Source organism: Macaca nemestrina, chromosome 10 (assembly GCF_043159975.1).
Source record: "Macaca nemestrina isolate mMacNem1 chromosome 10, mMacNem.hap1, whole genome shotgun sequence".
NCBI classification, from domain to species: Eukaryota; Metazoa; Chordata; class Mammalia; order Primates; family Cercopithecidae; genus Macaca; species Macaca nemestrina.
This window is the reverse complement of record NC_092134.1, coordinates 136,507,373-136,533,922: the sequence shown is the minus strand read 5'-3', so window position 1 is coordinate 136,533,922 and position 26,550 is coordinate 136,507,373. Positions and strand designations below refer to the sequence as shown.

General features: G+C 46.8%; 1 protein-coding gene across 14 annotated transcripts; it reads right to left on the bottom strand.

Annotated features, from left to right (window-relative positions):
* Window positions 1-1,343: 1,343 nt before the first annotated feature.
* Window positions 1,344-26,502, bottom strand: LOC105484196 (zinc finger protein 384). Of its 14 annotated transcripts, none has more exons than XM_011745598.3 (12): window positions 26,293-26,502; window positions 25,074-25,133; window positions 14,450-14,520; window positions 13,941-14,178; window positions 13,658-13,705; window positions 13,123-13,456; window positions 12,165-12,257; window positions 7,907-8,131; window positions 7,046-7,228; window positions 5,444-5,522; window positions 3,717-3,875; window positions 1,344-2,818 (listed from the first exon to the last, which is right to left on the bottom strand). In XM_011745598.3, the coding sequence occupies exons 3-12, from the start codon at window positions 14,513-14,515 to the stop codon at window positions 2,414-2,416; spliced, it is 1,830 nt and encodes a 609-aa protein (XP_011743900.2). In that variant the 5' UTR covers window positions 14,516-14,520; window positions 25,074-25,133; window positions 26,293-26,502; the 3' UTR covers window positions 1,344-2,413. The 14 variants fall into 14 exon arrangements, with proteins under 14 accessions (XP_011743900.2, XP_011743898.2, XP_011743897.2 ...); XM_011745596.2 differs by having other exon boundaries at window positions 25,074-25,506; window positions 26,293-26,372; XM_011745595.3 differs by lacking the exon at window positions 26,293-26,502 and adding an exon at window positions 26,024-26,254 and having other exon boundaries at window positions 25,074-25,506.
* Window positions 26,503-26,550: the final 48 nt, after the last annotated feature.

Sequence of the window (26,550 nt, the reverse complement as noted above, 5' to 3'; positions counted from 1 at the left end):
GGTAACAAGTACTATTGGCCAGCAGTCCCAGAGAACCACCAGTTCTCGGGATGTGGGAGCTTGGTCACAACTTTCACTTTTTCAGTGCTTAAAGCAAGGTTTTCTTCTCTTTTTTTTTTTCCAGACAGAATCTCACTCTGTGGCCCGGCCTGGAGTGCAGTGGTGCGATCCCAGATCACTGCAACCTCTGCCTCCCAGGTTCAAGTGATTCTTCTGCCTCAGCCTGTAGCTGGGACTACAGGCGTGTGCCACCACACCTGGCTAATTTTTGTATTTTTATTTTTTTGAGACAGTCTCACTCTGTCGCCCAGGCTGGAGTGCAGTGGCATGATCTTGGCTCACTGCAACCTCTGCCTCCTGGGTTCAAAAGATCCTCCTGCTTCAGCCTGAGTAGCTGAGATTGTAGATGCCCACCACTATGCCCAGATCATTTTTTTTGTATTTTTAGTAGAGATGGGGTTTCACCACAATGGCCAGGCTTGTCTTGAACTCCTGACCTCAAGTGATCTGCCTGCCTCGGCCTCCCAAAATGCTGGGATTACAGGTGTAAGCCACCACACCCAGCCTTAAAGCAAGCTTCTAAATTCTCAAAAAAGGTATCTTGAGAGTTATCTAGTCCAATCCCTTCACTAACAGTTGAAGCAGCACCCTGGTCAACACTGGTTGATGGTAGGCAAAGGGCTTAAGTCCAGGTTTCATGATCACATTCTACTCCACAGTACTACAGCTCTCCTGCATAAACCAATCTTGCACCGCTTAACCGGTTATGATTTCCACAAGTCAATAAACATACATATGGATACGCTGCCAACTGCAAGCCCCTACTCCAGACTCAGGCAGGAGTGTGGATCCTTCCAAGAGGCTTCCATTTTTCTTCCATAGGGAGCTGAGCTGTTGGGTTAACACACAACGAAAGCCTTGCTCTCACCTATTTAGGAAATGCAATCCTCCATGACAGAATGTGTATGTAGAAGTCCTCATCAACCAGGATTCACTGGAGACGTCATGAAACTGTACCCTTCCATGACTGGAGAACTGCACACATGGGACATCATCACACAAGCACTCGTTCATCACACACACACTCTGCTATTAATCAGTTTATAAATACTATTCTTGGACATCTCCCCAAATGCCTTTTCCGCATGCTCGCTCACATCAGTAGCTCCACTGCCTCTGATCCTTTTACATGAATTTATTTCTATACAATGTTCTAAAAACACCCCTTGGTTTGTACATAAGGTTTTTTTTTTTTTCTTCATTTTTAGATTGCTTTATAACAACTGGTTTCCTGATTTTTTTTTTTAAATTTCCTTTTCTCTGAAATCTGCCATGATTTAAAAAAAAAAAAAAAAAAGACAAAAAAAAAAAAATGCTGTGGCTGGAGGACAGGGGTGGAGGGAGGGAAAAAAAAGGACAAAAATAAAACATCAAATATGAAAATTCTCAGAGATAATGCATTTATAAACACAGAAATGGTTACAACAAAGATGGCTGTGATGAGTGGGTATAATATATTTATATATATATATTTATATATAAATCCGTGTCCGGCATCTGACCGTGGCACCTAGGGAGCTAAGTCCAGTCCTTGTGTTTGCCTTGAACTCTCCCTTCTCCGCAACACCCCGGTTTTGGAGTTTCACAGATAACACAAAGCCTCCCACAGCTCCTTGGGGGGTGGGTTGGGGAGACTGAGAGTATAGGGTCTGTGTAGGCAGAGAAGGAGAGAGGCTCCAAGGAAATCCCTAAAACCATAACCCACACTTCTAAGCCACCTGTGACCAACTTGGAAATTTCTGGCCCCTTGGGGACCACATCTCAGCCCTTGCCCCCTTCAAATAAAAGGAGGTCTGTCCCCTACCCCAAATCTTCTACCAGCAGTCAACAGGAAGTGAAGTGAGACGATGCAGGGGAAGAAATGGCTCTCAGGGACTGAGGCAACTGAGAAACCTCTGTTCTTTTGCAGGCAAGAATAGAACAAGAGGCTGGTTGCATTTGGGGCTCCCTTTTCTCTGTTATCTGGGAGGGCCAGCCTCTAGTCTTCTATCAACCCAAACTCTGAGGATAAGGAGGGTAAGGATAGGGTAAGTGACCACACTGGACAAGTTTCTATGAGGTCATAGCAAATCCTTCCCTTGAGCACCAACCCCCAATTTTAAAAGCTTTGCTTGGGAGGGGAGGCTGCTGGATGATACCATCAGCTCAGTATTCCTTTGCAATCAGGAGGGCTGATGTTCCTTTTGAAGAGTTCAGAAAAAGGATGGTATCCTGTGAAGGAAAGCTGTGCCTGAGGCCCAAGGAGATGGAGCCAAGGCCTGTGAAGAAGAGGACTTTTCCCACCAAGAGGAGTTGGAGAAAGAAGAAACCAGGACTACTTCTTCCTCTTCCCAGTGGGTGGCAGCACGGATCTCTAAGAGCTGGCCAGGTGCTCCACCTGGATGGTGCTGGTGGTGACAGTGAGGCAGATGTCCTTATGATGCTCCGCCGTCTTATAGGGGGTCAGGTCAAAGGAACACTGGGGTGGAGGGTTGGGGTTGCTGTCCCCACCACCCCCACCCTGGGGGGCTGCCCCAGGAGACTGGAAGTGTGGTGGTGGCTGTTGCTGCTGCTGCTGCTGCTGCTGTGATGCCTGGGAGGCCTGGGCCTGGGCCTGGGCCTGAGCCTGAGCCTGAGCCTGAGCCTGGGCTTGCGCTTGCGCTTGAGCCTGGGCCTGCGCCTGGGCCTGGGCCACTGCTGCCGCCGCCGCTGCTGCCTGCACTTGTTGCTGAAGATCAGGAGGGTTGTGTTTGCGCATATGTTTCATAAGGTATGTTTCCTGAGGGAGATGGTAAAAAGAAGTTGAGGGATGAAGAAGAAGGAAAAGAGATTACTTGTAACTAGCACCCTAGGCTCTGATTCTGCTAGAGTTAAGGTTTATACTGGTTTTCTGGAGCCAAGACTGAGCAAAACTCAAGTAAGACTTTCAGTGGCTCACTACTGAGAGAAAAAAGAGAGGGGAACCTTTAGAAGTCAGTGAACATTCAACTGGCAAAGGAATGAGCTGCTATTTTTTTCGAAGACCCCTGAATGAAACAACCTTACAACCTTTCCTGGAGTCTCATAGAAAATATCTAACTGGGCCAGGTGTGGTGGCTCATGCCTGTAATCCCAGCACTTTGGGAGGCCAAGGCAGGTGGATCACTTGAGGTCAGGAGTTTGAGACCAGCCTGGGCAACATGGTGAAACCCCGTTTCTACTAAAAATACAAAAATTTACTGGGCGAGGGGACATGCACCTGTAATCCCAGCTACTCAGGAGGCTGAGGCAGGAGAATCGCTTGAACCCAGGAGGTGGAGGTTGCAGTGAGCCGAGATCACACCACTGCACTCCAGCCTGAGTGACAAGGCGAGACTCTGTCTCAAAAAAAAAAAAAAAAGAAAATACCTAACTGAAATCTTGCTCCCCTCAAAATTTCAAGTGGCTTTATTTTGCCTTATGTTTAAGTAAAATGAAGAATTACAGTTTATCAATCTCTATAGGATTAGGGGATCAGGCATCCCCTAAATTCCTCGGCTATGGGTCTAATTAATTTCTGAACATTTACTTGTTCTGCTAAGTTGGAGCTAGGGAGGCAGGGTATTCGCTGCAACAGATCTCTACCCAGAAAATGGGATGAAGTGGACTGTACTCTTAGAGGACTATCAGGAAGGAAAGAGAAGAAATGGAGCACTCACTGATGTGTATGCCCGACTGCAGATAGTGCAGGTGTACACCTTGGCATGCTTCACTGTGTGCGTAGACAGGTGCACCTCTAGTGAGGCTGCATCCGTGTACGCCCGATGACAGTTGTGGCACTTGAAGGGTTTATCTTTGTTGTGTTGCCGTCTGTGGGACTGAGAAAATTGGGAGAAACCAGAATGAATACATTGTCCTCTTCCCTCCTGCCCCCTTGACCTTGATGGAAAGCAAAAAAGTAGGTGTCAGGCCTCCCAGCTTCTCTCTCCATCTGAAGAAAGTAGAAATTGTTTCAAATGAAACTTGAGAAGCTACAGGCTAAGGGTGGAAGCATACCTCATGCAGCACATACCAGGATCCCAAGACAGCTTATGCCCGTCTCACCAGTCCAGTAGTTCTTAAAGTGAGGCACGGGGATCTTTAGGGAACACTAAGATCTTCGCAGGGGGCCCACAGGATCAAAACTCTTTTTTCTTTTTTTTTAGATGGAGTCTCACTTTGTCGTTCAGGTTGGAGTGCAGTGGTGCAATCTTGGTTCACTGCAACCTCTGCTTCCTGGGTTCAAGCGATTCTCCTGCCTCACCCTGCAAGTAGCTGGGACTACAGGCACATGCCACCATGCCCGGCTAATTTTTTTTTGTATTTTTAGTAGAGATGAAGTTTCACCGTGTTGGCCAGGCTGGTCTCGAACTCCTGAGCTCAGGTGATCCGCCCGCCTCAGCCTCCCAAAGTGTTGAGATTGCAGGTGTGAGCCACTGCGCCCAGCCAAATCTTTTCAAAATAATAAGACAATGTTTGCCTTTGTCTCTCTTGAACCCGGGAAGTGGAAGCTGCAGTGAGCTGAGATCGTATCATTGCACTCCAGTCTAGGTGACAGAGCGAGCCTGTCTCAAACACACACACACACACACACACACACACACACACACACACACACGCAAAATGAAAAACCTAACTGAAATCTTGCTTCCCTCAAAATTTCAAGTGGCTTCACTTTGCCATATGTTTTACATGTAACCTTTACAGAGGTTACATGATGTGTGACAACACAATAGGCCAGATGCAGCAGATATGAGAATCTACTCATCTTCTAGCTTAAGACATTAAAGATCCCTGTGCCAGGTGCGATGACTCATGCCTGCAATCCCAGCACTTTGGGGAGGCTGAGGCGGGAGGATGGCCTCTGTCCAGGAGTTCGAGACCAACCTAGGCAAGACAGCAAGACCCCCATCTCTACAAAAATTAAAAAACCAGCCAGGTGTGGTGGTGCATGCCTATAATCCCAGCTACTTGGGAGGCTGAGGTGAAAGGATCACTTGAGACCGGGAGGCTGAGGCTGCAGTGGGCCGTGATCACACCACTGCACTCAGCCTGGGTGACAGAGCAAGGTCCTGTCCCCAAAATTAAAAATAGACACCTGCAAAAATGTATAATCATGCCATTCTTCTCACTCAGTTGTTTTTGGAGGGTCTTGGGATATGTTATTCATGTTAACACACAATGGGTTTTTGTTCTTTCTAAACAGATTACCATTATAAATATTTTTCAGGTTTTTCAGTTTTACAACCTCTATGTAGATAGCTATTACCCACATAAACAAAAACTCTTTGGGTCCCTCGATAATTTTTGAGTGTAAAAGAGTCCTGAAAACATTTGAGAACCACTATACTATTCAAATGGCCCCAAGTCTCAGACTCAAGTTCTGTGTGGAGGGTGGAACATTTACCTGCAGATTGGAGAGTTGTGTGAAGGCTTTCTCACAGCCTGGGTGTGCACATTTGTATGGTCTATCACCAGTGTGGATTCTGCACAGGATGAGAAGAAAGGGAAAGAATGTCAGCAAGACCACTTAGGAACTGGCTCAACAAGTTTTCTCCAGGTCAATCCTGTTCTCCTAAGGAGGCACATCAGATGGGCCTCCAAGAGGCACCAGCTTTCCTCTCTGATGTGGATCAGGTACTAACGCTTTGCTTCTGGTCAATGCCTGCATCACTCAGCTCAAGCTGAGGCTCCTCTCTGCTGGGGGAGGAGAGACTGAGGACTTGGCACCCAAGGGACAGGCAGCCCACAATTTGGCATACAACTCAGCTCCTACAGTAACTGTCCTAACGAACATTCAAGAACATAAGATAAACACAATGGCAAGGAAAAAGAAAAGCCCAACGCGTCTTCCTTGGTCCCACCTTATAGCCAGAAACAGTCCCCTCAGCCTTGAGCATCACTTCCAGAGAATGTTATGGTATCAAAGAAAAGCAGAGTTACACTGATTGTGGAGAGTAGTAGTGATATGAATGGAAACTCATTAAAACTTCTAAGTGCTTTTTGCAGTCCAGCCCCCTAATGGCAGGAAATGCCTAGTTTAGTACCAATGTGACCTCTTTCCTCAACACCACAGGGCCCTCTGCTAAGATGAGCCAAGGACTTAAGGGTGCAGTGACACCCGCTCCTCATCAGCAACTTCAGAACCATCTCCATGACCAGGTGCTTTTCTGGACCTCTGGTATAAAATCTCAAAAACGTCACAGGACACGTCTCTTCTTTGTGAAGAAAGCCTGATTCCTCCCCTCCTCTTCTCAAAGCAAGATGCCTGATCACTTTGAGATCATCACATCCACAAGAAGCCGGGTGAGACGGTCTATGGCCTGTAAGTCTGGACTCCAACTTGAGATAGCACCGAAGGAGATCATCACTTCTTCTAGTTGGCAGGTTCACTTCTTCCTAGTCACTCCAGATTCACGGGATAAACACTGGGCGGGCATCTTTACAAAGCATGAGGTTTTTCATTTTCTGTTTGCTGATTCTCTCTGAACATTTAGTACGTGTTTTCTTTTGTTCTCTACTCTTGGCATCCCTCGGAGCCTTGCTTGTTGCTGTGGGTGTCACCAGGCTGGTGCCCAGCTAATGTCTGATTTTATCTTCTGTTCATAATTGGTGCCCTAAGGGCTAGAGGTACGGTCTTCTCCACTCAAATGACTCTGTTTTGGCATCAAGGGGCAAATCTTGCAAGACGGGTACATGAGTATTTTCAGGGAGGAAAATAAGAGAAAAGTTGTTTCCACTCCAGGTACGTGTCTGTCTCCCATGGACCAGTGAATATCATACAGTCACTGCAGCTCCCCGATGTAGCTCTTGCCCCAGAGAGGCTCTCTCTGTGTCCACTTGAATCTCCAGTGGTGTTTGGTCTTCCTTCTCCCAGATGCCAGCCAGGTCTCTCCTCCAGCCAGGTCTCTCCCCCGCCCCCCGCATGCGGGTTGTTGTGTGTGTCCGGGGCGGGGGTGGGGAGGGCATGCCAGCGGGGCGGGGTCAGTAGCCCGCCACTCTCCCTTACCGTGTGTGCTGCTGGAGGTGGGAGAGCTGGCGGAAGGCCTTCTGGCAGTAGGAACAGTTGTAGGGCTTGGCCCCCGAGTGGATACGGAGGTGCTGGGCCAGGTAGGAGGTGTTGGCGAAGGTCTTGGAGCAGTGCGGGCACTTGTGGGGCTTGATGGTCTCCGTGTGCATCTTGGAGTGGATCCTGCCGGAGAGGAGAGGAGGGAAGGGGGGAGGAGGAAGCAGTTCGACACCAGGGGCTCAGCTCTCTGCTGGGTGAAATGATGTTGCTTGACGGATGAGAGCACCCCCTTCCTCCCTCCTCCCAAAAGCACTCCAGCCTGGATAGGCAAATGAAGAGGACACCCAGATCTAGGTTGTTGCTGATCGTAAGTCGGTGGCTAGAATGGCAGTGAGATGATGAAGAGCTGCAACCCATGGCTCCTGGTAACCTTAAAGTAGTCAATCTCATCACCCTCCGCTTTTTCCTAAGGTTAACACACTCACCACAGATACCCTGCTTCCAAATAGTAATTTGAACAAAGACCAATACCGCCTGTTCCCCATGGACCTGAAGTTGAATGCACACCTTGGCTCTGAACTGAAGCATATAGTAAAAGCAGGCCTGCTCTGCAGAAGATTTCCAAACACAGACACAGAGAGAAACCACAAAAATTGTTCCAGACTTTGGAATTGGAGACCACAATTTTCAAGGCCCCCCAAAGAGCTAGGATATATAATTTCCACAGACAGTAATAGGAGGTTGAGGCTACCAATGGGCAAAGGTGAAAGGGAAAAAAAAATACATGTGGAGGAGTAGGTGCAGGTAACATGGCCTTAGGGTTCACAGCCAGGTGGTGGGGTAAACCAAGAGCAGCCTTACCGGGTGTGCTGCTGAAGGTGGGAGAGCTGGCGGAAGGATTTCTCACAGAAGTTACAACTGTAGGGCTTAGCCCCTGAGTGTATACGGATGTGCTGGGCCAGGTAGGAGCTGTTGGCGAAGGTCTTGGAGCAATGTGGGCACTTGTGGGGCTTGGTCTCGGTGTGTGACTTGGAGTGGATCTGCATCTCCGACTTGGAGTAGAATGTCAGTGAGCACATCCGGCACCTGAGCCAAGTGAGGGTAATGGTTAGAACCCTTCCCATCAAGAAGGTGTGGCTGAACCCTCCCCTCTATGTCCAAGAGAAGCCCACCTATCTGAGCTCTCTCCTACTCCAACCTGAGAGTAGGGCTCTATGTATTCATCTTCATGGCCTAAGTGTCTAACATGGTGCCCAGCACATTATAAATATTCAATGAATGTTTGCTGAATGACTGGACTGCCTCGATGTGCAAAAATGTATTTCAACCAGATAAAACAGAGTAACAGTATGAACTCCGGGCAGAAGCAAATTTCTTTTTTTTTTTTTGAGATGGAGTCTCGCTCTGTCGCGTAGGCTGGAGTGCAGTGGCCGGATCTCAGCTCACTGCAAGCTCTGCCTCCAGGATTTACATCATTCTCCTGCCTCAGCCTCCCGAGTAGCTGGGACTACAGGCGCCTGCCACCTCGCCCAGCTAGTTTTTTTGTACTTTTTAGTAGAGACGGGATTTCACCGTGTTCGCCAGGATGGTCTCGATCTCCTGACCTCGTGATCCGCCCGTCTCGGCCTCCCAAAGTGCTGGGATTACAGGCTTGAGCCACCGCGCCCGGCCTAGATGCAAATTTCAATGGGCCAGGAATATCAGTTAACTTGTTTTCCTTCTGCCTACAGCTTGATTTCAAACATTTAAGAATTCCTTTCTCTAATGTTCCTGTGTATGAAGTACATGCCTCTGTATTCCTCAAGACCCCTAGATGATAATGAGGAACAACTAACTAGATCCTCTCTTGCCTCCACAGATAATTTTCTTCCCTCAGATTGTCCCCTACTTCCTTTTTGGCAGTGATTTCTAGAGGGATGGGGGTGAGGAAGTATCAGAATTATTTGGAGGGGCTTTTTCAAACCATGTATGTCTGCTCTCCACCCTCTTATCTGATGTTCCATCCATCATCTACCCACCCCTTGCCCATAGCCCCTTGACAATCAAGTGAAAACCACTTTTGCAATGACCAAGGTAGCTGCTAGGGGAAGGTGCCATCCCTCAAGCATTTGGGAGAAAAGTGTTTACAGAACACCTATCTTCGAAGCTAAACCTCTCCTCTTCCCTAGCACACGCAGCCAGTGGCAGCACTCTGGGGTGACATCAGCAGCACCTGATCATACTTTCACTCATCCCAAGTTGGCAACCCTTTCCACTCTGGTATTGTCCACCAAATATCAAATAAGGAGGCCTCTGAGCAAGTTAAGCCACGACTATCTAAACTTGACTGAGTAAAAGCCATCTTTCATTTTCGTAAGCAATTCACCAGTGTAAAATGGGAGCTAGTAGAAAAGGCAATGGCCTGGAAGCCAGGCAATTAGCACAAGTCCCTCTTCTTTGGGTTCCCCCCTAACTTTTCTTCTTAAGAGAGGCTTCAGGTGGTGTGGGGTGATGATTTCTGCACTTTTTCCGCCTCAGGAGAATTTTTTAGTTACCAGATTATTGATCCCTGGCAGTTGTCTGAGATGCCCAATCATTGCAGGAGACGAGGAGGCTCTGTTTATAGGGAGCATAACCCAAAGGACACAAGCAGTGGGAATCGGGATGCCTGACTTCTACTCGGGGTTCAGTTACAAACTTGCTCATTAATACACCTCAATTTTCCGGTGTGTAAAATGGAGAACTAAACTTTTGCCCCCAGAAGGGCCAGCAAACACCTAGGACAGTCAAAGGTAAGCCAAGTATTCTCCAGTAATAAAACTGCACTCATCTCAAGCCTTAGTGCTGACGGACGAGCTCATGCTAGTAAATATTTCACTCAGACTGAGGTTAGAAGCTGGACACATTGTCACTTGAAGGGCAACTGTACTAAAGTTGCAAACTAATTTCCCTTGATGCTACAATTTCTCAGACAGGTAAAACATATTTATTTTAACCCAAATAAAATCTCATCAATTTGTGTGTGAGGGTGTTCAATAAACAATTCTGCCCTTAAAATTAAGGTTAATTTTAAAAAATAATAATAATAACCCACTTAATCAAAGTTTCCAATAAGAGAACTTGCAAAACTTAAATTCATTTATAATGTGCTGGCAAGGGGATGAGCAAGCTCAGAATACACTAGGTATAATAATGATGATGAGCACAATGATAACAGTTGCCATTTGTTGTTAGGCCTGACAGTGCCAGGCACTAGGTTAGGCACTTCAGACACACAGTTTCTACTCCTCACAACCTGGCAAGTCTTACCCATGTTTTACAGAAAGGAACACAAAGACTTAGAAAGTAATTTGCCAAAGGGCAGTTATTCACTACAAAGCCATGATGCCAGCCTACTTTAAGATTCCTAACACCAGAGGTATTCAAGCAGAGATTGGAATCATCTGCCAGGAAGGGACTGACCAAGGAGATCATTAAAATATTTCCAAGTTGAAAATCCTATGACGTCAAATAAGAGAGTCCTCTAATGCAAGATGCTGGGTGGTTGGAAAGAAATTCAATTTCGGAGAGTTGTGGCAGTCAGCAGAGGATAGAAAAGCCAGCATCCATATCACTGGGTGCATTCCTCCAGGGGCACCATTCACATCCAGCACAATGAGAACGGGCCCCTCGGAAGCATACAATGCAATGGCCTTGATTATAATGATTACAATGGCCACTGAATTATCATCCATGCTTCCTAAAATGCTCAAAACAATTTCAGATATTCTGACTTTGCCTCAAAACATTTCTACAAGGTAGATGAAGGCATGGTTGATCTTCCCATTTTATATATGGGAATGAAGAGTGGGAGATATGTTGACTTGCCCAGAGTAACAGAACCCAATTCCCCCAATACCCAGTCAAATGCTACTGACCACTGAAATGGATATGGCTGACCCACACATGCATCAAAACAGAAATTCATTGTGATTAAAAAGATTTCTTTTGCCGGGCACAGTGGCTCACGCCTGTAATCCCAGTACTTTGGGAGGCCGAGGCAGGCAGATCACCTGAGGTCAGGAGTCTGAGACCAGCCTGGCCAACATGGTGAAACCCTGTTTCTACTAAAAATACAAAAGAATTAGCTGGGCATGGTGGCGACCCTGTAGTCCCAGCTACTTGGGAGGCTGAGGCACAAGAATCACTTGAACCCGGGTGGTGGAAGTTAGAGTGAGTTGAGATTGTGCCACGGCACTCCAGCCTGGGCGACAGAGTGAGACTCCGTCTCAAAAAAAAAAAAAATTCTTTGGAACATCAAGAGTTCTGAGTTTCTGAAGAAATTCTGTTTACCTAGGATACAATAAGTCTCCCTTCAATTTCAGAGTTCTTTGTAGTCACCTGGGTGGAGGGTCATTCAGGAATTTCAAAAATACTGAATGTGTGGAAAGTCCTATGAGGCTTTCTTCCAACTGTATATTCACATTTCTTTTAATGTACACAGTTTGGAAAGTCCAGAGATAGCTTTAATGTGGGTCCCAGTGGAGAAAGGGCAGAAGGAGAGGACCCTGGATCCATTAGAAGGGCTCTCTCTATAGGATGTTAAAGGATCCTTCCACTACTTCTACAAATTGTATATAGATGTATCTCCATGTCACAATGGCCTCACTTTAAACAAACACATAAGAATCCAGATTTCTATACGATAACTTAAAATGGATTTTAATTTTATGAACTGATATATAAAAGAATGCCTTTAAATGAATCAAACTTGTCAGGTACCTTTATAATATGATATGATGGAAACATTTTCCAGGAACACTTTTATTGTATAAAGTGGGGTACACCTGTAATAATAAAGCTGCAATGAACTTTTGGATTATGAGCTGGAATTCTGCAGTGCTCAATTCTGCATAGCAACACTCCTCTCATTTTCACTTATAAAGAGCGATTTAAACACTCTGTAGACTACTCTCCACAGTAGAGCTATACAACACAAATAAAAATAAATGCTAAGTAACTATTTCTTAACTTTCTTTTGAAGTTCCCAACATTTCAAATCTTATCTGATATATACTCCCAACAAATGGGAGGCATAAACAGAATTATCCCCATTTTACAGATGAGGAAACTGAGGCCCAGAGAGGGGAAAAGGACTTGCCCAGGGTCACACAGCAAATTCGTGGTGGAGCCGGGAACTGAATCCATGAGCCCAAGGCTCTGTCCATTTCCTGTGCCGCAGTTCCCTTCGCTCCTAAAATGGGAACAACATTGCCCATCTGGGTACACTAAGGAACTAAGGACAGACCCAGACTCCCAGCCATGCACATCTGCCCGTCTATATCAAAGCTGTGACAGTAGTTATCCCACTCTATACAGTGCTACCAAACTCCCCAAACCCACTAGGGCATGTGACAGTTCTCAAAGGGATTAAAAGATGTTCAACTTTCAAAGGGCAGGGAGTTTACTTACGTAATTATTTTTATATAGTATCACATGCAAATATGCATATAATGCTTTTTGATAAAGGCAAACTTAGAGGAAGTGGAGAATCAAAATGACTTTCATAAATCAGAAAGCGAGCAAAGTCATTCTATAAGTATACACTCCAAAGGGGGAGGCATCCTATTCGTCCTGCCTTCTTATGAAAGCCCCTCCCATCATCCCAACCATGCAGGGTGAGGCAGGCTCAGTGCTCAAATATGACCCAGGAACTGGTGAATGGCACATAGGTTAGGTGCTTACCAGAAAAGATTCTTAGAAAAATAGGAATGGAATATGTAGAAAGCAAAAAGGAGCTACAGACAAGAGTCTTAAACCCAGCATAAAGCCGCATTACAAGAGAGAGATTCTACTTTGTTACTAAAAAATAAGTCAGTGTTAACGACCCCCAAAACAAGGGTTAAAAAAAGGAAAGGGTGAAATGGGTCTCTGCATCCTAACAAGATGCTAGCAGCTCTGCCTCCTATCCTATGACGGGACACCTGACATGCAAGTGGCTCAGAGCTGGGAAGCTGTCAGAGTGTAGCACCTGACTGGGGCAGAACACAATGAGGGTACAGGGAGAATCACCAAGCTAGGCATCCTCGCCTCATCCTGCCCCTGGCTCTGAGTCTTACCTGTAGGTCTTGCCGTCTTTCTGATGGTCATCATCATCCTCAGGGGAGAGGACATAAGGGTCATTCATCTCAGGCAGCCCTGATTCCAGCATCCGCTTCTTCTTCCGGCCCCGGGGCGGCTTAGGAGCCACACTGCCACCTCCACCACCACCTCCACCTCCTTCCTCGGTTAGGGTCGATGCTACCTTCTTGGAGAGGTCAGGGACAACCTGCAGGGCTTGTGAGCCAGGGGGAAGAGCTGAGACAATCATGGGAGCCGAAATGGGGAAGGTCTGAGCTGATGATGCTGTGGTCACAAGAGAGCCTGAGGGGGACGTGATTACCAAACCCGGACCTAGGATTGGGAGAAAAAGGAGATGGCGTCACGTTGTTCAGTTCGGATCCTAACCCTATTTCATTTCCCCCACATCATTGTCTAATTAACCCCTCACCCCCCGCCAACCCAACCCAGAGTACATAGGAAACCCCAAACCCTGTAGAAAAATAATGGTCTCCTAACCCTTGTCCCCACCCCCCTGGTAACAGTGAGATTTACCCCTTGATTGACTCCCTTCTCTTCTCCACCTCTGAGAACAGGAGACTCCTTGATTCAGAGAAGGAAAGAATGTCACCTCCTCAAAGGCAGGGACCGCATCTTCTACTTCTTTGTATCCCCCACAATGCCTAGCACATTGCTAGGCACACAGTAGGCACTTAATAAAAATGTGATTGAGTAATCAAACACATATCCCACTCCCCATGTCCATGGAGCCCCCCAGCCTGGGGTACTGATCATGGAGGATCAACACCTCAGATTGGAGAAGAGCAGAGTTGCTCACCAGCAGTCATCAGTCCTGTAGACGGCACAGGGACCACCGTGATATTCTGGGTAACGGATGCTTGGCTGTGTGGGGTCAGCTGGTCTGACTTGGACTCTGTGTCCATACTGATGCCCGAGGGCAGGGACACTGAGGCAGGCACTGTCAGCAAGGTGGGGTAGTGAGGTGGAGCCAGACCACAGCCCTTCTCTGGCAACAGCTGATCCTTCATCTTGTTGATGAACATTGTGTTCTCAATCTAAGAGAAAAGGAAGGGGAAGGGAGCACCCTCTTCAGACTGAGAGGTTGATTCTGCTTGCTCGTGAGCACATTTCAGTGTCTGTCTGCCTTAGGGATCAAGGATGAGTACTTCATACCTTTGGCCTTCTAGAGAGAAGCCAAGGCAGAAACACTAGATAATGCTCAGCGGTGGGGGACGAAGGAAAACAGCACGTGGTGGACCTTCAGTCTCCACAGTAACAGAACTTGCTACTGAGAGTTGGGGAGAGCAAGAAAGCAACACCACTTACCTGACCTGAGACTGTGGGGATAGAAGGCCAGAAGTATGGGTTAGAATTGAAGTGAGATTCTTCCATTCTACCTGAAGAAAAAATGAGAGAACACATCACATTCCGGAATTACTCTGAACAAGCTAAGCAATGGAGAAGGGGAACTGAAAGGTTCCTGGTCTCCTCTGGCACCTGATCACATGGTTGGGGACTGGCAGTCAAAACCTTAGTGTCTAGCACATTAGTCCCTTGGTCAGAGCCACTTGTCACTGTATCCCCATCCAACAGAGGCTATCCTACTTAATGACTGTGAAAGAACTTATACGTATCGCATTTACTCACACAATGTTATTCATGCCCCCTGAAGAAAAACTGGTATTACTTTCCTTTGCCGGCAAAAAGAAACTGAGGTCATGAGAGGGGAGATGATGTACCCAAGGTCACAGAAAACAAATCACTGACTCACTTGAAAACGGCCAGGTACTAGTACCTATCATTATTCCTTTCTCTTATTCTTCAAAACTATACTCCTTAAAATAAAAATTTTATGTTTTATTTTTTCTGTTTTTGAGACAGGGTCTTACTGTCACCTAGGCTACACTGTAGGGGCACAATCATAGCTCACTCCAGCCTCAATCTCCCGGGCTCAGCCTCCTAGGGAGCTGGGACTACAGGCCGTGTAACACTATGCCGGACTAATTTCTTTTCTTTCTTTTTTTTTTTTAAAGTAGTGACAGGGTTTTTCCATGTTGCCCAGGCTGGTCTTGAACTCCTAGGCTCAAGGGATCAGCCCACCTTGGCCTCCCAAAGTGCTGGGATTACAGGCATGAACCACTGTGCCCAGCCAATAAAAATTTCAAGAGTTCTGGCCAGGCACGGTGGCTCACGCCTGTAATCCCAGTACTCTGGGAGGCTGAGGCAAGCAGATCATGAGGTCAGAAGATTGAGACCATCCTGGCTAACACGGTAAAACCCCGTCTCTACTAAAAATACAAAAAATTAGCCAGGCGTGGTGGTGGGTGCCTGTAGTCCCAGCTACTCAGGAGGCTGAGGCAGGAGAATAGTGTGAACCCGGGAGGCGGAGCTTGCAGTGAGCCGAGATCGCACCACTGCACTCCAGCCTGGGTGACTGAGTAAGACTCCGTCTCAAAAAAAAAAGAAAAAATTTTTCAAGAGTTCCAACCCATATGTCTACAGTTCTATGTGGTTTGAAAAGGTTCCAGGCCAGAACATAAAACGACTAAGAAAATTAAAAGATGAAGACTGGGTGTGGTGGCTCACACCTGTAATCCCAGCACTCCGGGAGGCTGAGGTAGGTGGATCATTTGATGTCAGGAGTTTGAGACCAGGTTGACCAACCTGGTGAAACCCCATTTCTACTAAAAATAAAAAATTAGCTGGGTGTGGTGGTGCATGCCTATGATCCCAGTTATTTGGGGAGGCTGAGGCAGGAGAATCACTTGAACTGGGAGGCGGAGGTTTCAGTGAGCTGAGATCGTGCCACTGCACTCCAGCCTGGGGAACAAGAGCGAAACCCCATTTAAAAAAAAAAAAAATCAGAATCAAAGCATATTTTGAGTACCACCTACTATCAAGATCACACCCCACCAATCCCACCAAGGTCTAAGAACATCCATGGTGCGCCACTGGGTACCACACATGCAGTGCTGAGCAGTGAGAATCAAGGAATTACTAGTTTTAAAAGTGTTCTGGCACTAGCAGTATCCCAGGTTTCCAAAGCGTTTCAGAATAGGCATAATAGTGGGCCTGTTTTGTAAATATAGTGTATATTTTGGTCAAAACTCACCAAACTACACAGTTAAAAGCTTTGTGTTTTATTGTATGTAAATTATATATGCATAAAATATAAAACATATAAATCTCACTAATATTCTTTTTTTTTTTTTTTTTTGAGACAGAGTCTCGCTCTGTCGCCCGGGCTGGAGTGCAGTGGCCGGATCTCAGCTCACTGCAAGCTCCGCCTCCCGGGTTCACGCCATTCTCCTGCCTCAGCCTCTGGAGTAGCTGGGACTACAGGCGCCCACCACCGCGCCCGGCTAATTTTTTGTATTTTTTAGTAGAGACGGGGTTTCACCGTGTTAACCAGGATGGTCTCGATCTCCTGACCTCGTGATCCGCCCGTCTCGGCCTCCCAAAGTGCTGGGATTACAGGCTTGAGCCACCGCGCCCGGCCATATTCTTCAGTTTACTAACCTCAATTCCTAATGTGAAACTGAAGTTCTAGGAGTCAATTGCGTTAAATATTTTAACAAAGACACATTTCAAAAATTAATTTTGTTTTGTTTTTATATTTAAATTTGACTATACTTGAATAGACATTCTATTGGCTTTGTATTTTTTTCACCCTTCACTATTCTCAAGTCAAAATATTTTTAGTAACACTCACTACACCATATAGCAAGAGTGCTAGACTCCTGCTTTATATTTCTCAAAAACTATGCTTCCGGCCGGGCGCAGTGACTAACGCCTGTAATCCTAGCATTTTGGGAGGCCAAGGCAGGCTGATTCCCCTGAGGTCAGGAGTTCAAGACCAGCCTGGCCAACATGGTGAAACCCCATCTCTACTAAAAGTACAAAAAATTAGCCAGGCATGGTGGCGGGTGCCTGTAATCCCAGCTACTTGGGAGGCTAAGGCAAGAGAATTGCTTGAACCCAGGAGGCAGAGGTTGCAGTGAGCCAAGACTACGCCACTGCCTGGGCAACAAGAGTGAAACACCATCTCAAAAAAAAAAAAAAAAGGAAAAGAAACCTTTGTGAGAAATAAACAGCAAGAAAAGTAATCCCTCAGAATCATGCCAACAAGCAACAGATGGGTACAGAACACAGGCATCCCACCACCCAGTTTCACAGTCTGATCACTTCTCCTACCAAGGTTTAACTGGCAGTATGTTGGTCAAGAGTAGCTTCCCAAAATCCTGAACCAGCAAAGACAGAGCCCCACAAAAAGCAAAGAAGAGAGTGTGAGACTGATGAAACGGAGAAATGAGGAACAACAACAAAAAATAAACAGTATTACCAGGCTGCTACTCTGAGCAAAGCACAACTAAGGTGCAGGTGGGGAAGACCCGTGACAGGGAAGTTAGACCCACTGAGGATACACTGGAGGCAGACACTAGAGATACTGAGAGCTAAAGGGAAGGCTGGCACAGAAACTCAGTTTTAAATACTAAGGAAACAGGGAAGGATCTTCAACAAAGGCGCTGAAACTGAAAATCACTCTAACTTAACTCTGTTCCTTATTCTTTTATAGAAAACATCACTTTTTTTGTTCTATTAAACACCTTCAATTTTCATAAAATCTATAAAGGAAAAAACTGAATTTCAGCCTTTTTAAAAAGTAGCAAGGGTGTAATGTACCAAATCTGTGACTACAACAGTTTCACATAAATAGGCTCACTATTAATAAGGACCAAAGATCAAGTATACATCAATTCTGTTTTCTGAGTTATAAAACACAATAAAATTAATCAGTCTCTGATACAGGTACTAACTTGGCCCTTCCAGCCATAGCTTTATAAAGGGGTTTTATAGCTGGGTGTGGTGGCTCATGCTTGTAATCCCAACACTTTGGGAGGCCTAGGCAGGAGGATCACTTGAGGTCTGGAATTTGAGACCAGCGTGAGCAATATATTTGAGACCGTGTCTCTAAAAAAAAAATTGAAAAAAAAAAAAAAAAAAGTGGATGTGGTCGTGTATACCCATAATCCTAGGTATTTAGAAGGCTGAGGTGGGAAAACTGCTTGAGCCCAGGAGTTCAAGACTGCAGTGAGCTATGAACATACTACCGTACTCCAACCTGGGTAATAGAGCAACACCCCATCTCTTAAAAAACATGCAAGCTGGCTGGGCACAGTGGCTCAAGCCTGTAATCCCAGCACTTCGGGAGGCCGAGACATGCGGATCACAAGGTCAGGAGATCGAGACCATCCAGGCTAACACGGTGAAACCCCGTCTCTACTAAAAAATACAAAAAACTAGTCGGGCATGGTGGTGATCGCCTGTAGTCTCAGCTACTCGGGAGGCTGAGGCAAGAGAATGGCGTAAACCCGGGAGGCGGAGCTTGCAGTGAGCTGAGATCTGGCCACTGCACTCCAGCCTGGGCAACAGAGTGAGACTCTGTCTCAAAAAAAAAAAAAAACATGCAAGTTGCGGTGGCTCACATCTGTAATCCCAGCACTTTGGGAGGCTGAGGTGGACAGATTGCTTGAGTCCACCCGCATGGGCAACATAGTGAAACCCTATCTCTACAAAAAATACAAACATTAGCCAGGCATGGTGGCGGGTGCATGTAATCCCAGCTACTTGGGAGGCTAAGGCAGGAGAATCATTTAAGCCCGAGAAGCAGAGGCTGCAGTCAGCAGAGATTGAGCCACTGCACTCCAGCCTGGGAAACAGAGAGAAACCTTGTCTCAAAAACAAACAAACAAACAACAAAACAAAGCAAAGATGGGGGTCTCAGGTTATCTTCAGCCAACAGAATCAAGATAACAATCAGATCACAGTTTAAGAGAATCCAATCTTGCCAAACTTTTTGGGAAGCAGCAATCACATCTTTTACATCTGTATCTTATAAACATCCCCAACATATGACTTTATCACCCAAGACACAATTACATATTTAATGAATTGAACAACAGTAGACTACATACATATAGATTTTGCAGACAATGCTAAGGGTTCAAGTCTTATCCACAATCCATGTCTAACCTTCTAGTGGAGGGAAATGAAACAGACAAGAACTAAGAGTGGTGATAAATGGTGGGAATGAAGTAGAGAATTAGGATGGAGAGAATGGGTGCGGTGGCTCATGCCTGTAATTCCAGCACTTTGGGAGGTCGAGGCGGGTGGATCACTTGAGGTCAGGACTTTGAGACCAGCCTGGCCAACATGATGAAACCCCATCTCTACTAAAAATACAAAAATTAGCCAGGCATGGTGGCACACGTCTGTAATCCCAGCTACTCAGGAGGCTGAGGCAGGAGACTTGCTTGAACCTGGGAGGTGGAGGCTGCAGCAAGCTGAGATCTCACCACTGCACTATAGCCTGGGCAACAGAGCAAGACTCTGTCTCAAAAAAAAAAAAAAAAAAAAAAAAAAGATCAAAAATAATAATTAAGAGGGAGAGTAAAAGAAACAAAGGGCCAATGTATAATTTTCCCCAGAGAATCAAGGAAGTTGGCTGGGTGTGGTGGCTCGTGCCTGTAATACTAACACTTCGGGAGGGCAGGGTGGGTGGGTCACTTGAGCTCAGGAGTTCAAGACTAGCCTGGCCAACATGGCAAAACCCCATCTCTAATAAAAATACAAAAATTAGCAAGGTGTGGTGGCAGGCACCTGTAGTCCCAGCTACTTGGGAGGCTGAGGCAGGAGAATCACCTGAGTGCAGTAAGTTGCGATTGCACCACCACAGTCCAGCCTGGGTGACAGATCAAGAACCTGTCTCAAAGGGAAAAAAAAAAAAAGAACGAAGGAAGTAAATGCACTATGGATGTGAAAACATAGGAAGGAGGAGGCTCAGCACGGTTACTCATGCCTGTAATCCCAGCACTTCGGGAGGCCAAGGCGGGTGGATCACGAGGTCAGGAGTTCAAGACCAGTCTGGCCAATATGGTGAAACCTTGTCTCTACTGAAAGTACAAATATCAGCCAGGCATGGTGGCAGACGCCTGTAGTCCCAGCTACTCAAGAGGCTGAGACGGGAGAATAGCTGGAACCTGGGAGGTGGAGGTTGCAGTGAGCCAAGATCGCACCACTGCACTCCAGCCTGGGCAACAGAACAAGACTCTGCCTCAAAAAAAAAAAAAAAAAAAAAAGTGGTGGACAATACCACCACTATCATTATCATTAAAACTTATTAAGCACTTATTGTGTTCAAGGCAGCGTTCTAAGCACTTTACAACTATTACATCATTTAGTCCCTGCAACAATGAGGTAGGTACTGTAATTCCCATTTGAAATGAGGAAACTGGAGGCACAGAGTCCAACAGTAAATAGCAAAGCAGGAATGTGAATCCAGGCACCAAAGAGCAAGTTAAGGAAAGGGGTTCTACAAGGAACCAAAACCATACAACTGTAGTACACACTTTCTGATGTTATGGCTTGATTCAGGAAATAAAATTTAGAATATTTCTAGGAATGAACTATGTATTTTCCAGCTAGTTCTCAAAAAATGTTTTCAAAATTGAAGTTTCTGATAACAGCAAAATGACATGCGGTTCAAGGTCATATTCCCTATTCTGTGAAACCTGCCTTAGCTACCAAGATAACTTATTTTAAGATGACAGAGCCTGAATGAAGAGGCCAGACGTCACAAAGGAAAATAAACAAAAAGCCCCTCCACTTCCTTGGATACCTAGTTGATTGCTCTGCTTTGGTTCTTAACAGAACCACAGTTGGTCCAAGGACAAGACAAGACACTACATATGCGTTACGGGCTTCTGAGAAATAGGTCAGTCCAAAAGGAGGACCACAGAGAGTACTGCTCATCCAACTAGAAGCCACCTTTACCAGCAAAATGACACCTGAGAAATGCCATGCCACGGTGCCACTGATGAGGCTGACTTAATCATCTGTGTACTCCTGAAATGAGATCAATGGAGAGCTAAGAATCAAAACTATTGCCAGAATACAAGGTAAATGGCACCCACTAGAGTTGTGTGACAGGGCGCTCTGGTGCCAGACCTGCTTACTGTCTGTTTTACCACTTTATCTTTTGTGGAGGAAATTTCTCCAATCCAACCCAACATCCAAGCAGGCACATATCAACATTCTTATCACCCAAAGAAGCCCCCTGATGTTACACAGAAAACTCATGTCTACACAGAGAGTGCCGGTTTTCATGATTATGCCAATATATTTAAAGAAAGCACTTTGGGAGGCCAAAGTAGGAGGATCACTTGAGCCCAGGAATTCAAGAACAGTCTGGGCAAAATAGGGAGACCTTGTATCTACAAAAAATCAAACGTCTCTACAAAAAACTTAAAAAGCAGCTGGGCATGGTGGCTCACGCCTGTAATCCCAGCTACTTGGGAGGCTGAGGCAGGAGGATAGCTTAAGCCCAGGAGGTCGAGGCTGCAGTGAGCCATTATCACGCATTGCACTCTCGTCTGGCCAACAGAGTGAGACCCTGTCTCAAAAAAAAAAAGAAGAAAAAAAGAAAAAGAGAATAAAAAGAAAAAACAAAAGAGAAGGAAAGATATAACTGGTAGAAAGAAAAATGCTGGCAGGTTGAAAATCTGGGTTCTCATATCAACTTTACTATTGCACCAAGCCTCAACTGTTCTGTTAATAAGAAGGGACATTTACTGCGGGGCGAGGTGGCTCATGCCTGTAATCCTAGCACTTTGGGAGGCCAAGGCGGGTGGATTGCCTGAGCTTAGGAGTTCAAGACCAGCCTGGGCAACACGGTGAAATCCTGTCCTACTAAAATACAAAAAATTAGCCGGGCGTGGTGGCGTGTGCCTGTAATCCCAGCTGCTCAGGAGGCTGAGACAGGAAAATCGCCTGAACCTGGGAGGAAGAGGGGTTGCAGTGAGCAGAGATCACACCATTGCACTGCAGCCTGGGCGACAAAGCGAGACTCAGTCTCAAAAAAAAAAAAAAAAGGCCGGGCGTGGTGGCTCATGCCTGTAATCCCAGCACCCCAGCACTTTGGGAGGTTGAGGTAGGCAGATCACGAGGTCAGGAGATCGAGACCATCCTGGCTAACACTGTGAAACCCCGTCTCTACTAAAAATATAAAAAATTAGCCAGGTGGCCGGGCGCGGTGGCTCACGCCTGTAATCCCAGCACTTTGGGAGGCCGAGGCGGGCGGATCACAAGGTCAGGAGATCGAGACCATGGTGAAACCCCGTCTCTACTAAAAATACAAAAAACGAGCCAGGCGCGGTGGCGGGCGCCTGTAGTTCCAGCTACTCGGGAGGCTGAGGCAGGAGAATGGCGTGAACCCAGGAGGCGGAGCTTGCAGTGAGCCAGGATAGCACCACTGCACTCCAGCTTGGGCGACAGAGCGAGACTCCGTCTCAAAAAAAAAAAAAAAAAAAAAATTAGCCAGGTGAGGTGGTGGGCGCCTGTAGTCCCAGCTACTCGGGAGCCTGAGGCAGAAGAATGGCGTGAACCTGGGAGGTGGAGTTTGCAGTGAGCCGAGATTGCGCCACTGCACTCCAGCCTGGGTGACGGAGCGAGACTCCGTCTCAAAAAAAAAAAAGAAGGGAGGTTTACTATAAATTGGAGGACAATTTTCTCTTCAGAGACACAAGAACTGCATATTCCTTCTCCAATCTCAAAAGAAATCTCAGAAACCCTCAGGAGACACAGAAGAGAGACCTTATCAAGTATTAATAACAGTCATGAAACACAGAGACTTGAACTCTCAGACCAGAGCTTTGTCTGTCTGACCACATCCTTCCATAATGCTACCAACCAGCCAGGGATAAAGACGACACGGCTTCCAGCAGGTGTTTTTGGCAGATACGGAGAAGACCACCATCTCTTTCCCAGAACCCACTAATTGTTTTTTACTGTTGTTTTTTCAAATAAAGCATGATTTCCTTTTCCCAAGAAAATAGCATTCCCTTAACACAACCAACTCTTAGAAAATCATGAAATACATTCATCAACTTCAGTAGCTAGAGAATGGCCTTGGGAATCAAGACTTGTGAATTCATTTTTTTTTTTTTTTGAGACAGAGTTTCACTTTGTTGCCCAGGCTGGAGTGTGCAGTGGCACAATCTCAGCTCACTGCAACCTCCACCTCCTAGGTTCAAGCAATTCTCCTGCCTCAGTCTCCCAAGTAGCTGGGATTACCGGCGCTTGCCAACACACCTGGCTAATTTTTGTATTTCTAGTAGAGATGGGATTTTGCCACGTTGGCCAGGCTGGTCTCGAACTCCTGACCTCAGGTGATTCAGTCTCCTTAGCCTCCCAAAGTGCTGGGATTACAGGAATAAGCCACTGTGACCGGCCAAGACTTGTGAATTCTAATTCTAGGTCCTATATCAGTGGATGACTCTTAACTATTTAAGTGGAAGAATTAACCATTTCACGAGGTTTCTATTAGGATGGAGAATGGAAGAGGATGAGGCCTTTATAAGTAAGTTTGTAAGGCATGTGGTGATGGGATAAAGGCAGCACAAAAAAGAGAAAGAATTAAATACCCCAAGTGCTTCTGAAAGGAAGAGTTACAGAAATACTTTCACAAGATGAGGACTATTAGCGCCAATTAGTGAAAATTATATGAGGACTACATAATTACAAAGGATCTACCCAAAAGTAACAAATCTATAGCCTCCAGTTTAGTAATCATCTACAAGTAACATCAACAAGAAAAAGATGGAAAAAAAATGAACTTGAATTCAACTACAGAAAGAACTTAGACACTATTGAGAAACCATTCCAAAACCATACAACTGCAAAAAGTTACCTTAGTTCAAGACTTGAAATGAAGAAACACAGAGAAAGTTTTGTTTTTTTTCTTTTTTCCTCAATAAGGAAACAAAATCTCTTTCTCTCAGGTTCTAAAGACATTCAAGAAGGGCCATCCCAGTAGGATGTGTGAGGCTTTCCTGCTACGATCCATAAACTCTTCCAAGTACAAGTAACTCAGAACAAGTGCACCCCAATGTTACTGGGAAACACCATCACACCATGCACAGACTAAACAGGACTGCTACCACCACACAGCTGGCAACCTGGGCCAACAGCTTCTACCCTGGGCACCACTGGACCACTATACCCTGCATTCCGTGGGAGGAACAGCACTGTGGTTCTCCTTGCCCTGTCTGTTCCACTATAAATGATGGATCTGGGGAATGTGAGGTCACAATAAATAAGACTGGAGAAGAAGAGATATGTACCCAATATTTAATCAACAACGTGGCTCAGAAACCCACAGGGCATTTTATCAATCAACCTGGAACTGGTTTTTAAAAGATACCTCTGGGATCATAAGCTCCGAACTCAAACTCTTTAGGTTGACTCATTGCCATTTTCAAGCCACCCAAAACTCTTCCAGACCTACTTCTGGAGTCTACTCCATACAGTTTTATCCACTTCACTCCAAACTACCCATGAAGCAGTTTTTTTGTTTTCTTGTTTTGTTTTTTTTTCCCCTGAAAATTTCATCTTGCCACACCAAACTCAAATAATCCTGTGTCACAGATTCTAATCACTCCACAGACCCACTTCTAACACTCCACTGGAGTATTAGTGATAGGAACTCCATTCTAAACTCTGCCCTGCTTGTTCCAGATACAGGAAAGCAATTCCATAAGGACTATATTGGCACTTAGGGTCTTTGTGTCCCAAAGCAGAATAAAAATCTCTCCTTTGGACACAAGGGAACACTATTCAGTGGCTTCACCTGAGCATTTCACATTTCATTCCTGATGAGCATTAGAGGGAATGGAAAGTGATACGGTACAGTACCAACTTTTTACACAAAAACTTCCTGGGGACCCTCAAAAGATAATAGAAGCTGATTTTTCTCCCACAACAAACCTCAGCATTACAATTGCTATTACTTTAAGTATTCCATCACATTGTGAAACACACACACACGCCCCATTTGGTTGTGACCCCTTCTCCCCCAAAACCAGAAAAGCCATTAACCCAAAAATTATCTTACCCTCTCTCTCTCTTCCTCCTGCCGTCTTATTCCTTCTCCTTTCCAGGGCTCCTGAACTTTCTGTAAACAAATTGTCTAGGTTACAGGGGCCAGGCAGGGTGCAGCCAACACAGAACTGTGGAGAACCTCAGGAATTATTTGTCAGCAGTCAGTCTGGAAGGCAGGCAGACCCCCCAACCAGCAATCCAAAGATGGGTGGATATAATAACAGGAGTGTAGTGCAACCCTCTATGTGGATACGAGGGAAATAAATCCAATTCCCAGAAACTAAGACGAACTCTTATCACCAGCGTGTGGATTCCACTCCTAGGCTCAGAGACTGGTCCTCGTTCGTTCCCAGGCCACAGGTAACCACGGGTCAGAGAACAGAAGAGATGGAGGAGGAGGAGGGTCTCTACCCCAGAGGAGTGGCTTCAGAAGGCAAAGCTGAGGGCTGGGGGATGCACAAGCCCTTGTGTCAGGCACAGTGCCAGTTCAGGCCCAGTCACTTCCTCTAGCCTTCCCCCCACTTCTTCGAGGACTTCGCCCCCTGCCTACCCAAGGCCTTGTGCCAAGAAGTACCTCCCACAGCCTGCACCGTGGTCTATCTACTGGAGACCCCAGCTGTACCCCCAAAACCTTCGCTCCCCTGAGACAGTTCCTGGGAGCCTTCTCCTGATGTCGTCCCCTACCCCTTTCTCAAAGACCCTTCCTTGGGACGTCCCTCCTTCCCCTCCAGGGAGCTGAACTCTGCCACCCACCAGACAGGCACCCGCCCCCTAAACCCCCCCATTCCTCCCCATCGCCCGCTCCTCCACAACCACTTCCGGTTCCGGGACGGACACCCCCCCCCCCCACACACACACACAGAGTCACATCGTGGACCCCCCCTTCCCCGCCCGCCCAGGGAAAAGGGGAGGGGGAGGAGCAGGGAGCTTGGCGCGCGCCGGCTGCAGCGGCGCGAGACTCACCCGGCGGCGACGGCTGCGGCGGCGCCAGAGCCTGAGCCAGAGCGCGGGAGGGGCGGCGTTTGCTGGGAAAGGAGGGAGCCGAGTGGGGTGGGAGGACCAGGAGGGGGCGAGGGAGGGGAGAAAGCGCGAGGCGCAGCGCGCGGGCACGCACTTCTGGCGCGAGACAGACCCACACACTCACACGCAGGGAACGCGCGCGAGACACCCGCAGGGCGGGGGCGCGAGGCAGTGGGTGGCCCCCCGCCCCGCCGCCCTCCCCTTGCACTCACCCGGAAGTGGTGCTGCAGCTCGTGCTCCCGCGAACCCCAATTCCTCCACGCCCCCCTCCCTCCCTCCCCCCAACAGGCTCAGAGAAGAGCTCTGCGGAGAGAAGGCGGGAGCGCCGGAAACGAAAAGGGGGGAGGGAGGGAAATAGCAATGTAGGGGGGGCGCTAATGGAGAAAGAGGGGCGTGCAAAAGCCGAGTCACTTCCGGGAGTGGCTGGAACACATCCGGCGCCGCTAGTCTGCGAGATATTCAGGGCAGAA